Raw genomic sequence first — 13,868 nt, 5'->3', positions numbered from 1 at the left:
TCTGGTAACTGACGTCAAGACAGTTTAGAAAAAAATTCATGCCTTACGAGTCAATTTCACGCAATGTTTCCTGGGCGACAGATTGCCCGAAAAAAAGAGCTGAGGCAAAGATCGCGGAGAGAGTGAAATGTTTGGAAACAGAGCGATCGAAGGCTTGTGTTGAGAGGCGGCGGGGAGGGAAGGCGAAGAAAGTTTCTAGTTGTTGGCGAGAGGCTGAGAATGAGCGAAGGCCAGCGGCGTGCACTGAGCAGAGCCCCTGGGGCAGCGAGAGCTGGAGCCGGAGACACACAGCCAGAGAGAGAGAGAGAGAGAGAGAGAGAGAGAGAAGAGAGATAGAGAGAGAGAGAGAGAGAGAGAGGAGAGGTAGGAGAGAGAGAGAGAGAGAGAGAGAGAGAGAGAGAGAGAGAGAGAGAGAGAGAGAGAGAGAGAGAGAGAGAGAGAGAGAGAGAGAGAGAGAGAAAGAGAGAGAGAGATAGAGAGAGAGAGAGGGAGAGAGAGAGAGAGAGCGGCGCTGCGAATGAATGAAGACGCAGTGATCGCGGCGTGAGCACGGGATATAAACAGTGCGGGGGAGCAGCCTGAGCGCCTCTGACAACCCCTTCTGCTGACAAGAAACAAGGTGTGCTCACACCCGCAGATTATGGCGGTGAAAACGCCTGCACAGGGCACCGGAGTCTTGCTGGTAACAGCCAATGTTGGATCCCTGTTTGAAGATGTAAGTCTACCTCTTGTTTTTAAACAGTATGGGCTGAGTTGGGGGAGGGTAGGCGCTGAGTTTGCGTGTGTGTGGTGTGGGAGGGGGTGTTGGTGGAGATGGTCTGTTTCTTCTCGCTGTACTCTCTTGATCATAGTATTTAAGCAGGCCTGGGGTTTCGCACGCTGGTGGGATTCCTCTCGTACTCTTCCCCCTCTCTCAGTGTTCAGGAATGAGCAGCCGGAGCTGCGGGTTTGCCGCCTGAGTTGTCCGCTCCCCGTTCCCCCGCCGGCGCCGGCTGCAGGGTCTCAGCCCGACCGTGGTGCAGCCGGAGCTGGGATCGCCACCCAGTAGCAACTCGGGCTTGCCAGGTCTGTGTCAGTAGGATGCGCACTTTCAGATCGGGCACTGGACGTAGAGAAACGGTCCCGTTGCTACCCTGTGACAGTCCGAAATGTGTTGCCGGAGTGGTGACGGCTGCAGAGTAGTTTGTCTGCCCGTTGTCAAAGGAACTCTCTCCGAGGGGCATTACATGAGCCGGGCAGCTGAGTGTGACAGACTGGATTGAACCCTTCCCTCCCCCGCAAGTAAGCGGACAGAAAGGGGAGATGTTGTTCTGTGTGTGAAACTGTAATTCATCTCACTCCCTATGTCCTTTCACCAACAGTGGCGCGTAGTTTGTACCGAGGCGCTTGAGGTATCGTGTGTATATCAACAATTCAGATGTTTTAGAGTTAATGTAGTCTCCAGATTCTCCTCACTAACTCAGATCTGAAACGTAATTCCGACTGTTAAACTGGCTTGACACCTTGACACGGGATTCAATTCCGGAGCTCTGCGTTTTTGGTTCTCAACAATAACGACGCTCATGTGTGGAATGTGAGTGCAAAGTCAGTTTTGAGAAGTTGGCAGAGCTTGGCATGGGTTAAAACCATTTGTCACAAAGTAAAATGCCGCATGTGTTAGAAATAAGGATAAAACATTTTAAGTATATTAAAAAATCTGGCAGCGTGTATGGGGAGAAGAACTGGAGGTATAGTGATTATTGATTATTTTTGGTGCTTTGAAGAAAGGTCAGTGTCCTTATTTTTTTCTTCCTGGAGAAACCTCCTGAACAGTGGAGTACATTTTTTTTTGTTTTTGTATCGACCAAGTTATCCGGATTTGGAACAGTCCAGCGGGAAAAGTGAACATGAATGGGGCCGGGTGGTGTGTAAGACTGTGACAGTCTTTGTTAAACTCGTACATCACTTTTTTTTCCTGATCTAAAAACCAAGTCCAAAGCACCACAGACGCTTAAGGGCTGCAAAGTCTAGTTGATACAGTTGATAGTGGAATTGGTTTATTTGAAGTTTTTGTGGGGCTTGGAATGCAGCAGGGCTGACAATCTACCGTAGTTAGGACTTTAAGTCTGAAGTACCAATGTACTTTTGATGAAAAATTAGTCTCAAGCTCATCTGTCTACTTATGCAGTCCCATGGTATTACTGCAAGAAGTACAGTTGTTTTTTTTTAAAGATGATATTCATGTGTTAAGCAGGAGTTTCAAAATGTAGTTAATTGATCATTCAATTGCCCATTGTGGGATCACATGGGCTGGTCACCAACAACTGGGAAAGTAAGTGAAGAGCTTTCACTATTTTTAGAGAGGCCTTAGGAAACTATATTGCAAATTCAAATCTCTCTCTCAGCAGAATGACCCAGAATTCTGTTTCCAGTTAAGCGTGAGGAGGGAGGCTGCACCTAGACTTCCCTGGGCTTTATTTAGTGCTAGGCCATTGCTGTTACATCATGTGTGACAACATTTGTGAGAGAAAGAACTTTTAGCAGTTGGGTAAATTAACTTTGAAAAGAAGGAAAATAGATGGATATTTGCTGAAAAATTGCTGTGTGAAAATTGAACATGAAAAAATATGCAAGCTTTGTTTCACTCCTGGACAGTGCTTGCCAGAAATGTTGCATTTTTGTGAAATTAAGTCTTCAGGAAGATCCTTATAATTTGCAGGAGATGCAGAAAGAAGTCTTCAGTTTACTGTTCCTTACAATCATTAAGTATTACCCTTTGCTTTATATATACAGTTACAATATACACGTGTTGTTTAGGGGCCTAGCCTCTATATGACTATTTCTTTGAAAACATTATGGTGCATCAGAGCTTGGTCATATATTGAACTAATGAGCCCAGATCCCAGCTCAACAAGAACTGCATATTCAAATATAAACTTTAAGCCAATTTGAATATGTGAAGTACAGTAGTCATATAATATATAATTTGTTGCCTTCGCATTTTGATATGGTTGCTTAATCATTAATGTCAGGATCAAATTAAAGAACACCAATGTCAACTGAAGTGACTCCAGTTGTCTAGAGTTGATCCCAGACTAACTTATCTGTAGTATTTTTTATAACTGGTGCACAGTTCACCTCCGCTTGTCAGTAGTGCTATCGGCACATTAGTAAATGCCAGTGAAAGTAATAACTCTGCTTCAAATGTGTGAATATTGTGCGAATTGTGATTTTGCCCTCAAAATGTGTAAACCCAGTGATATAATTAGATATCATATGTCCAGCAAAAACGTGTAGATATCATTAAATTAAAAATAAATCCTTAAAAAAATCAATGCAAGTTTTCGCTCGATTTTTAGTGTGAATATAGTACAAGTGAGAGAACAACTTATGCTGTTGCAGTCTGGCCTTTAATTGTTGTGTTCTTTGTCATACAGCAGTACAGCAACAGTGCATTTCAATGAATTTGTAGAACTCTAGTAAATCAATGATTAATTTAAAATGTATTTTTTACTTAATTACATTTGAGCTCGTGGCATCAATAAAATTGGGATTAATAATTTTGTCAAATCATTGATACCTAATTGGCAATTTTCTTGATAATCAGGATGCTTGTTTAAGCATGACATTACAGGAAACCAATTTGCACAATTTTGGTGTTGTTGGGCCTGCTTTTAATTTTTATTTCTGTTTCTAAATAAATGGTAATAGTTTTAGAAGAAGTTTTGGTAGCAGAAGCCACATTTATAAGTATCGATTCAGTACTTTATTAGTGAATCAGAATGTGTGTGCTGAAGTCCTACTTGAGAGACCTCAACACAATCTCACTCCACTGTAGTAGTATTAGAGGTGCTTCTTTGGAAGGTGATGTAAGATCTCACCTGCCCTGCCAAATGAATATAAATATCCTCTGGCACTGTATGAAGTTCAATGCTGTGGATAGTATTAATTCCTCAATTAACCCCAGTGAAGGGAATTAACTGTTCATTGACAATCAAGCAAAAAGCTGGAGATTCCAGAAGTATAAAATAATATCGTATTGTTGCCCTCCGTTGGTTAAGATCGACCATGGATGTTGCGTCCTAGCTGTTTATGAGAAACACAAGCCAGGGAAGTACGATACGGAGAGCATACTGTTGCCCATACAGGAGGCTGTCTTTCTCCATGTGGCTGATGAACCCAAAGGAACGGCAGAGACTGATACAGTTTGGCACCAGCAGTGTCACAGGAGTGGCCAGTCAGCATTGAACTCAACATTGGGACTCCAGCTCTGGACCTTTCCTCGGGGTTTACTCCCGAAGCCTTTCCCATGAGTGCGTGAGGTTTGAGATCAGAATTTTCCATCTCTGAGATGAGCTGCCAACCATGGCTGACGAGCCTCATCTGCCCGAAGCAACTGGTTTTAAGGTGCTGGTAACCCACCTTTGCCCCTTCCCCTGTCAGTAGAAACGGTTCCGGCAGAATTAGTAGTTAAGCCACACGTGAAGGCCAGAAGCTGGACTTGGTTGTCAGAGGCTTTTTGAGATGCATGCCATTGGAAGCTGATCCCCACTACCTCCCCTAGCTATGACAACCTTGGGCAATCAAAGTAAAAACTGAAATCCATCTGTGGGAGTGATTCTGTACTGTTTCAAATGGTGATTCTTTTCATTAGAACATTAGACAGTTTGACACTTCAAACCAGTTTGAGTCTCTGATTTGGTGTGTATTTACATCATTTTTAAAATTATCTGCTCATTGTCTCTTTGCTCTTTGTTGTATGAATTCTGTTGTCACATTTCCTGCATTACAACAGTGGCTACACTTTTAGGTATGTTTAATCCTTTGTAAAGCAGCTTGGCACTTCCTGGGATAATAAAAGATATTATGTGAAGGATAGGTCTTTCTTCACGTCTTTCTCTATTGCATTTTTGGACTTGATTCAAAACCAACGAGCTCTAGGTTGCTACTGGCTTGCTGAATTTTTGAGGTGAAATTAATGTTCTTTTACAAAAGCAGGATTGAGAATTTGTTTCACAAGAAAGCCTGCGGATGCAGGAAATCCAAAGCAACACACACAAAACGCTGGAGGAACTCACCAGGTCAGGCAGCATCTATGAAAATGAATAGACAGTCAACATTTCAGGCCGAGACCCTTCTTCAGGACCCTGATTAGATTTAGATTTTTGCTCTGCCAAACCTAGTGACCTCAGTCCTGACGAAGGGTCTCGGCCCGAAACGTCGACAGTGCTTCTTCCTGTAGGTGCTGCCTGGTCTGCTGTGTTCCACCAGCATTTTGTGTGTGTGGCTTGAAATTCCAGCATCTGCAGATTTCCTGGTGTTTGCCTCTCTGAGCAGTGCTGAGTTCTGAAGTATTGGTTGGACATCGGATTGTTACCTTACTGTTTAAGCAGAATGTTGATGATGAGTGAAAGAAAGTAGCGTTGAATTAATGTGTAACATTCTGTGTATACAAGTTATTTACCATATTTCTGAACTGCACCTTGAAGAAACACATGTTGCGAATGCATTGTAAAGAATAAGCTACCATTTGCTGCTTTGTCAGAGTAATTCATTTTCAAATTATGTTCAATTGGTAATATATTGTGCATTAATGGGTAATTTATTGTGAATCCTTACATGAAACACATTACTCATTTCTTACATATTAAAAATAAAAATAATGCATAAATTTCCTTTCAATAATATTCTTCATTCCCCATAAGATACCACTGAAAAACAAGAAGTTGGTTGTGAAGTTTTTTGTAATTCTATTCCTAACTCGTATCTTTAGCTCATTAGTGTCCATACAATGCCGAGAGTTGGATTAGCTCTAAGAATATTGTTCATTTGTCCGGACTATGGTACAGGATGATTATGCAGCATGGCACTTGGTCAAATAGTCTAAGTGAAATACAGGCTGCTGTATAAATTGAGCTGTGCTTTCAGAATCTGCTCTATAGTTTGATGATATGTCATTGCACTGCACCATCAAGTTCGATGAATGAGAAATAAGTCAATAAATTCCACATATTCAAAAGAGGTTCTTTCTCTATCAGTACATCACTCATCAGATAATGTTAATTTCTTTAAATATTATTGACCTGTGTTAGTAATACAATAAAAGTAAACAGCATGTAAACCACATGGTTAACATTTAAAAAAAATTACTTGTAGAAGATTTACTGTAATCTTCATCTTTGATTTGGATGTGGGAATTGATGTACCTCAGTTTACTGGTGAATCAAAGCTTCCTGGCAGTGTGGGGTATGAGGAAGATACAGAGAAGCCCCAGAAGCATATTTACAGGTTAAGTGACTGGCAGATAGGAACGTAATGCAGAAATACCTGAGGTCATCCAGTTTAGTAAAAATATTAAAACCTTTTTTTTAAAACGTTGAAAGATTAAAAGGGGTAGGTGTTAAGAGGGATATCATAGTCTTTGTACATAATGCATTAATGGTTAATATTCCAGCACAGCAAGTGTACATGAAGATAAGTGGTACAGAGGATTTGAATACAAGACAACTTTCACAAAATGCTGGAGGAACTCAGTTGATTAGGCAGCTTCTGTGGAAATGAACAAACAGTTGATGTTTCTGGCCGAGAACCTTCTTCAGGTCTGGAAAGGAAGGAGGAAGATGCCGGAATAAAAAAGTTGGGGGGAGGGAAGGAGGATAGCTGGAAGGTGACAGGTGAAGCCGGGTGGGCGGGAAAGCTAAAGGACTGGAGAGGAAGGAATCTGATAGGAGAGGAGAGTGAACCATTGGAGAAAGGGAAGGAGGAGGGGATGCAGGGGGAGGTGATAGGCTGGCATGAAGAGGTTAAGAGGCCAGAGTGCTGAATAGGAAAGGAGAGCAGGGGGGAAGGGAAACAGTTTTTTACCGGAAGGAGAAAACAATATTCATGTCATCAGGTTGGAGGCTACCTGGATGGAATATAAGGAGATGCTCCTTCACCCTGAGGGTGGCTTTATCAAGAGGAGGCTGTGGACCGACATGTCAGAACCGGAATGGGAATCGAAATTAAAGTGTATGCCCACCGGAAAGTTCCACTTCTGGCGGATGGAGTGGAGGTGCTCAACAAAGTGGTTCCCCCAATTTATCACAGGTCTCACCAAAGTAGGGGAGGCCGCAGCAAGGACAGCGGATACAATAGATGACCCCAGCAGATTTGCAGTTGAAGCACTGCCTCACCTTGAAGGCCTGTTTGGGACCCTGACTCTTGAATTCAGGAGTAGTGATATCTTGCTCCAACAATATAGGGCTATGGAGAGACTGGGCCTGGAACGTTAAATGAAGTTCTGGTTTTCCATAGTCCTATATACTTGTGCAGCAGACTGATTTCTGGGAGCACAAGCTTGCTGTATGGGGAGAGATCAAGCAGACTGAAATTTTATAGAGGAATGAAAGTTGATGTCATTGAAATACTTAAACTTCTTATGAGAGTCTTGAAGGGTGGTTGTAGTTTGGGGTTTTACTGGTCTGGTTGGGATGCTTAGAACCAGATTTGGCAGACTCAGAATAAGGATGTAAATGAGAAGAAAATTCTGCATGCAGTTGTTAATTAAGTTTGAGGGTTTTTCTCCCCATCAAGGTTCTGAAGCAGGCATCCCAACCTTTTTATGCCATGGACTAATACCATTTGGCAGGTGTCCATGGAACTCCAGCTTTGGAAGCTCAGTCACTAAGTATGTTAAAGACAGAAATCAATAAAATATTTGACATCAAAGGGTTCAAGAAATTTGGTGTTGGTGCAGGCAAATAATACTGAAATAAAAGTATCAGCCATTAATTTATTGAATGTCAGTGCAGGAATGAGGGGGTGAATTGACCGGTACTGGTTCTATATCTGATGTGCTGTGTAAATTGAATGCCTCAGTAATTGACCCCGAGAGAACTTCCTCAAGTGCAGTTTCAACAAGCTCTTTAGAAAAAAATTGTATAAACTTCCTTTGTAAATATGCTTTAATAAATATATTTCAGTTGCATAGTTATCAAGCATACTAATTGAGAATTTTCAGAGGAGTTACAGACTAATGTTCCAAGATAAAAAGCAAATTTAAAAATAATTGCTGCCCTAGATGTTGTAAATCAAGGTTTAGTGATGGGTTGAATACAGTATTAGAAATGAAACATTTGTAAATGGTTATCAGGGTTGCCTGGATTGTAAAATATTTAGTCTTGGCCGCTTGGTAGCACTTGCATCTAATTCTGTGCCTGACATGAGGTACTTGTGGACATAATCTGAATTCCATTACCGCAATTAAATATTCAGAAGTGTTGGAGATATACATTTTGGATGATGCATTGTCTGCGCCTGTCCTCTTGGGTGGATGCAAAAAGATCATTTGGTAGAATTGAGAAAAGAGCAGGGTATTCTGATGACGTTTATCCCATAATGACAGAAACCGCAGCTCCTGGTTGTAAGATTCATTGAGTTTTATAAATAGAAGTCAAAAGATCACAAGGAGATTCAAAGAGGTATTTCCAAAATGAAAATTTATGCCAAGCTGCATAAGGAGATAGTAGTAAGACAGATGGTCCAAACCATGGTTAAGAAGAGGGCTTCAAGGCAACTGAAATGAGCAGGGAAGATTTTGATAGGAATTTTATAGCTTAGGGCATTGGCAGCTGAAGGTAGATCGCCAAGAGTGGTGCAATTAAATTTAGAATGATCTAGAGGATAAAATTAGCAAATAGATATCTCAGAGGGTTACATGGTAGAGAAAATTATGAAGAAAGTGAAATGAAGTATCACTTGAAAACATGAAATAAGATTTTAAGTTGAGGCGCTTAAATGAGGGTTAATGTGAGCCATTTGGCTCAGGTCAGATGGTCAATAGGTCTCAGGATTCAGAAGTAACAATGGCCTAGTTAAAGAAAATCGATGGAGAAAAATACTCTCTGGTCAAGCCTAGATATAATTGACATTTTTTTTTACATTGTTAAAACAAATTAAGTGCTTGTCTCAGTGTTGTGCCAAAATTTGTTGCTGTGTTTCCCTAACTTACATAAAGCTTCAAATATATGTCATTAACTGCAGATTGAATTGGACATCTTGACATCAGGGAAGACTTTGTTAATGCAGGTCTTTTTCCTTTTCTAATTTAGGACCCAGTTAGTATAGTATATTGGCATTACAGAAAGCAGTTATAGGGATGTACATCATGTTATTTTCCTGCAAGTTTCAATCCTGACCCAATATGGAGATTAAGAAAAAAAATAAGCCATGTGATTCCTTGCAAAGAAAGAAGAGTTGTTTGATGTATTGTTATTCAGGGTTGGAATTAATTTCAACAGAAGTCATTGTTGTTAAGTCCATCACCCTTATTAGTCTGTAGACTGCCGACCACAGCTTGCCAGGGTCTGTCCTGGGCCTATCTTTCCTGGGTGATAGAAGGTTGATCGGCCCTGTGGCTTTCACCGCACAACTTCATATGTCTTCCAGGTGAAGATCCTTCCTCTCCCAGGGATGGAGCTTCTCTTGGGCATTTCTGTAGTTTTTGCAGGTTGGGTTGCAAACCCCAGGCCCAACCCTTCTCTTTTCACATCCGAGCTTGGGACCATTCATGGCAGAGTTAGTTATGTGTGGCAATTGTCAAATAATTATGCTTTTGTTTGCAAAGCAGAAAAGAGACCAGATGTACCAAAAGATAGTGGCAAGATCTCATTGCAATTTTATAATAGTTCCTTAAAAACACATTCTGAAGAAGACTTTTTATAAAACAAATTAATTTGATAAGTATGTCACATTCTGTAGTGTCTGCCACATTGCTACTTGATAGCTGTCTTGTGTATAACTCGAAAGCCGATGGATTTTAGGGAATTCAAGCTCAATTTTTAAGACGACAACCCAAACCAGAATTACGGTTGGCCTGAATTGGTGGGAGTGCCATCATTTACTTAAAAGCTGGCACTATTTTTCATAATTTCCAGGCTAATACATATTTCTTAATCCAATTAAATTGGCCATTTTTTCCACATTATATTTTATTGAACCTTGTTGTACAATTATATCTTACTGATTTCTTGCTTCTTCCATTATGTCATTAACTACACTTCAAATGTATTGCCATCAAGTGCTTTGAGACTTCCTGAAGTCAGGAAGTGCTGTGCATACAAACACGTTCTTTCTTTCTTTCTTTGCTGACATACATTTCTTCAGACGCCAGGTTGCTATGGTGTTGTGGCTAGTGTACTTGTGGTGAACTACATATATCTGTCTGGATACGCCCCCCCCCCCCCCCCCCCCGCTGACTGCTTCTGTGGCTCCTCCCACAGACCCCTGTATAAAGGCGATTGGAGGCACTGCTCCTCCCTCAGTCTCCAGGATGTTGTGTGATAGTCTCTTGCTGCTGACGGTACTTTCTTCCAGCTAATAAAAGCCTATCTCTCGCCTCACGTCTCCGAGAGTTATTGATGGTGCATCAGTACTTTCACCCCCACCTGAGGGCAGGTAATGCCTCACCTGAAAGACAGACTCTAATAGCACAGCAATCTGATGATACCATGCTGGTAAAATTGAAAATTGATAATGAGGACAGGTGAAAGAATGGGTGGAATAAAAGGAAGAGCCAAAAATGTGGCAAATGTTTATACAGGGTGATGTGTTATACTGTGCTTAGGATCAGACTTCACTGGTGATTAATATAAATCTTTTCATAACTATTTTAATGGAACTGAATGGTAAAAATAATGATTATAGTGCTGAAACAAAATAGAAAAAGGAGTGTGCTCAGAGGCTTAACCAAATACATTGATTTAAATAAGTAACCTAAAAGATAAAATAATTTAATAAAGAGGTAAATAAATTTAGGAAAGTAATTCCAAATGTCAGGGTCCAGATTTCTAAAGCTATGGCTATTCAGCAGAAGTAAGGTCAAGGTGATGGTGCAAAAGACCGGAATGATAGGAACAGGGAGGTTGGATGTGAAAATCACTTCACTGAAGGAACCTGCACGAATTAAGGGTGAACATTAAAATATGGGATAACAACATTCATTTTTAGGTGTTGGACTATTGGCAGTCAACAAGGGAACTGATGATAGGCAAGCAAAATTTTGCACAGCAACTCATTTTGAGCTGAAGTCAGTGCACGGCAGAGAATGGAAGTTTAATTGAGGGCAATAGAAGAAAAAAGATGCAAGTCTACGAAAGTTGAATGTTGAGGCCATTTGGCTCAGCTGATAATTGAAGTGAGTAGCCCCTTCGTAGCTGAACCCAACTCTGCTCGCAGTTACTCAAACACAATCAGAAGCTCTTCACAATGGCTTTTCTTTCATATTGCATTGAATAGAATGCAGATTTCAATTTGTGTGATGGTTGCAAACTTAATTATTGGTCTGAATATCATTTTTAGCAGTATGCCACGTCTTAATTGGTACCAAGCACTCATGTACAAGGACTCTGTTACTCATTTTCTTCGTATTATTAGTTTTTCTGTATTTGCTCTGTGGTTGTCAGTCTTTGTGTGTAGTTTTTCATTGATTCTATTGTATTTCTTTGTTCTACTATGAGTGCCTGCAAGAAATTGAATCTCAGGGTATTATACCATGGTACATATGTACTTAAATAATAAATTTACTATGGACTTGAAATTTGAAGTTGAAGCAACTTCCCTGACACTGAAAATACAATTTTTGGAAGTGTGCAGCTTCATTCTTTCAACTTCGAAGTATTGTTTGAAATTTTTTTTAGTACCCCTTTCAATATCTGTTTCTGTCTCTTTTATTTCTCTCCTAAATCAGTATTGGTATTTATTTTATTTAAAGGTGCAGGATGGAACAGGCCCTTCTGGCCCAATGAGCCACACTGCCCATCAACCCAGCTATTTAACCCTAGCTTAATCACAGTTGACCAATTAACCTACTAACCGGTATGTTTTTGGACTGTGGGAGGAAATCGGAGCACCCGGAGGAAACCCACTCATTTACTGGGAGAGTGTACAAGTTCCTTACAGACAGCACCGGAATTGAACTTTCAACCCTGAAGCCCTGAGCTGGATAACGTTACACTAACCGCTATGCTACCATGGCGCCTGGGTTTATTATTGTCATGTGTACCGCGTAACAGTGGAAAACTTCTGTTTGTGTGGCACCTAGGAAGATTATGCCATGCCTAACTACTTCAAGGTAGTAACAGGAACACAGAGTGCAGATGAGAGTTTAGCAGATACAGAGAAAGTGCATTGCAGGTAATTAAATAAAGTTCAAGAGCCATGACAAGGTCGACTTGTTTCTTTCTTTCTTTTTTAGTTATTGAGCCTAATGTGGCATTGAATTTGTCATTCTAATTCATGCTTCCTAGTTCATACATGGCTTTGCTCATTAATGAATCTTTTTGTTTTGTTTGATCTTCATTTTATTTGATCATTTTTTAGCATCTGATTGTCGAAGGTAGTAATAATATTTAATCTGATTGCTATGGAGATGCTAACTTGCTTGTACTGTTCACAAGAGGTCTATATGTTCTGTAGAAGGCATTATGCTGCTTGATAGCTCTTGGCTGCAAATGTAATGCAAAGCTCTGTAGAGACTCTGGATAAGTGGAAGTACAACAAATGGTTGTACAGTTTATCCAGTGCTCATCACAAAATTTGGCCTATTATTTTAAATGAGTTTGTCAGTCATAGGTATTTCTAGTGCCCAGACATTACAACTGTCAATATTAGGAAGAATATGCACAATAAATCCCTCTCTGCTGTTATAAATAGAATTCAAATGGGTTAAAGCCTTTGTTAAAACAGTAGACAGGGATGATCATGAAAAGCTATTTGGATGAATTCCAGTTTCTTTCAAGGATATAAATATGTTTTACTTCAGAACTATATTTTGCATCTTTCTTTTCTGTCATGACAAGGCATTTCCTCCCAACAGAAATTGCATCTTTTAGTGTAAAAAAAAACTGAGGATGCTTCATTGCAGCTTAAAGAGTCCCTGTTGTTTCTTCCATTTAAGAAAGATTGTTAAGAATAATATTGGGCAAATCTCGAGCATCTGAGCACGTTTACTCCGGTTGTCATTTCTCTACCATTTCGTGGATTTATATTTTACTGTGCTGTTTACATTTCTGGCAGTAAGTATCTAAGGTATAGAGGGATTTATCAAATGATAACAATCAGGGAATTAAAGAGGACTATAACTCGGTTTAAAGCCCCCTAGAATAGATGCTTGAGTTAAGCAATATGATTCAGCGTTGTGACATTGATGGGATGTGTCATTTGAATTCCCTAACTTCACTTCGGCAGAATCTCACACTTCCACGACCAGAGGTAATATCAGAACTGTGGATGACCAAACCAGCTTGTTTTAATTTTAGTTGATTTTCTAATAAGAAGACCATGAGACAGAGGAGTAGTATTATACTATTCAGCCCATCGAGTCTGTTCCGCCTTTCAATCATAGCTGGTTTATTATCCCTCTCAATCAAGAAGCTATCAACCTCTGCTGGTGCATTTGGAGAAACGGGTACGAGTTAAAAAGGAGGAGGTGAATGCTCAACATGTAATTCAAAGAGGTGCATCAATCACTGCAGTGGGGTGCAGGGCTGGGGGTTTTCAGCAACAATGTATGGATAAGTTGTATGACTGCTCTGAGAATTGTTGCTATTGTTGCTCCAGAAAAGGAAGCCAGAATCTCCCACGTGCAAATGGAGTTTAGCCTTTTGAAAAAAAACTTATTGTAACTTCGATCTACAGTACTGTGCAAAAGTCTTAGGCACATATATATAGCTAGAGTGCCTAAGACTTTTGCACAGTGCTGTATTTGTCAACGTGGAAAGGAGTGGGAGTTTGTAAATCTGGAGGGAGCAAAGTATTTTGGGAATAGCAAGAGTGGAGCAGCACGGGAGGGGTGTGAGAAGGAGTGCTGGGGTGTGGGGTGGTGCAGGGTCAGACAGACCCAGCCCTGA

The 13,868-nt window shown here is 40.6% G+C and overlaps 1 protein-coding gene across 1 annotated transcript in view; it reads left to right on the top strand.

Annotated features, from left to right (window-relative positions):
* Positions 1–373: 373 nt before the first annotated feature.
* The window catches only part of LOC132379570 (inositol polyphosphate-5-phosphatase A), a 480,579-nt gene continuing 467,084 nt past the window's right edge, over positions 374–13,868 (top strand). Inside the window, exon 1 of the mRNA XM_059947633.1 lies at positions 374–715. Coding sequence (XP_059803616.1) covers positions 641–715 — 75 coding nt within the window. The 5' untranslated portion in view covers positions 374–640. The remainder of the gene's footprint in view (positions 716–13,868) is intronic.

This window comes from Hypanus sabinus, chromosome 22 (genome assembly GCF_030144855.1).
Source record: "Hypanus sabinus isolate sHypSab1 chromosome 22, sHypSab1.hap1, whole genome shotgun sequence".
NCBI lineage: Eukaryota > Metazoa > Chordata > Chondrichthyes > Myliobatiformes > Dasyatidae > Hypanus > Hypanus sabinus.
This window is presented reverse-complemented; position numbering and strand designations above follow the sequence as displayed.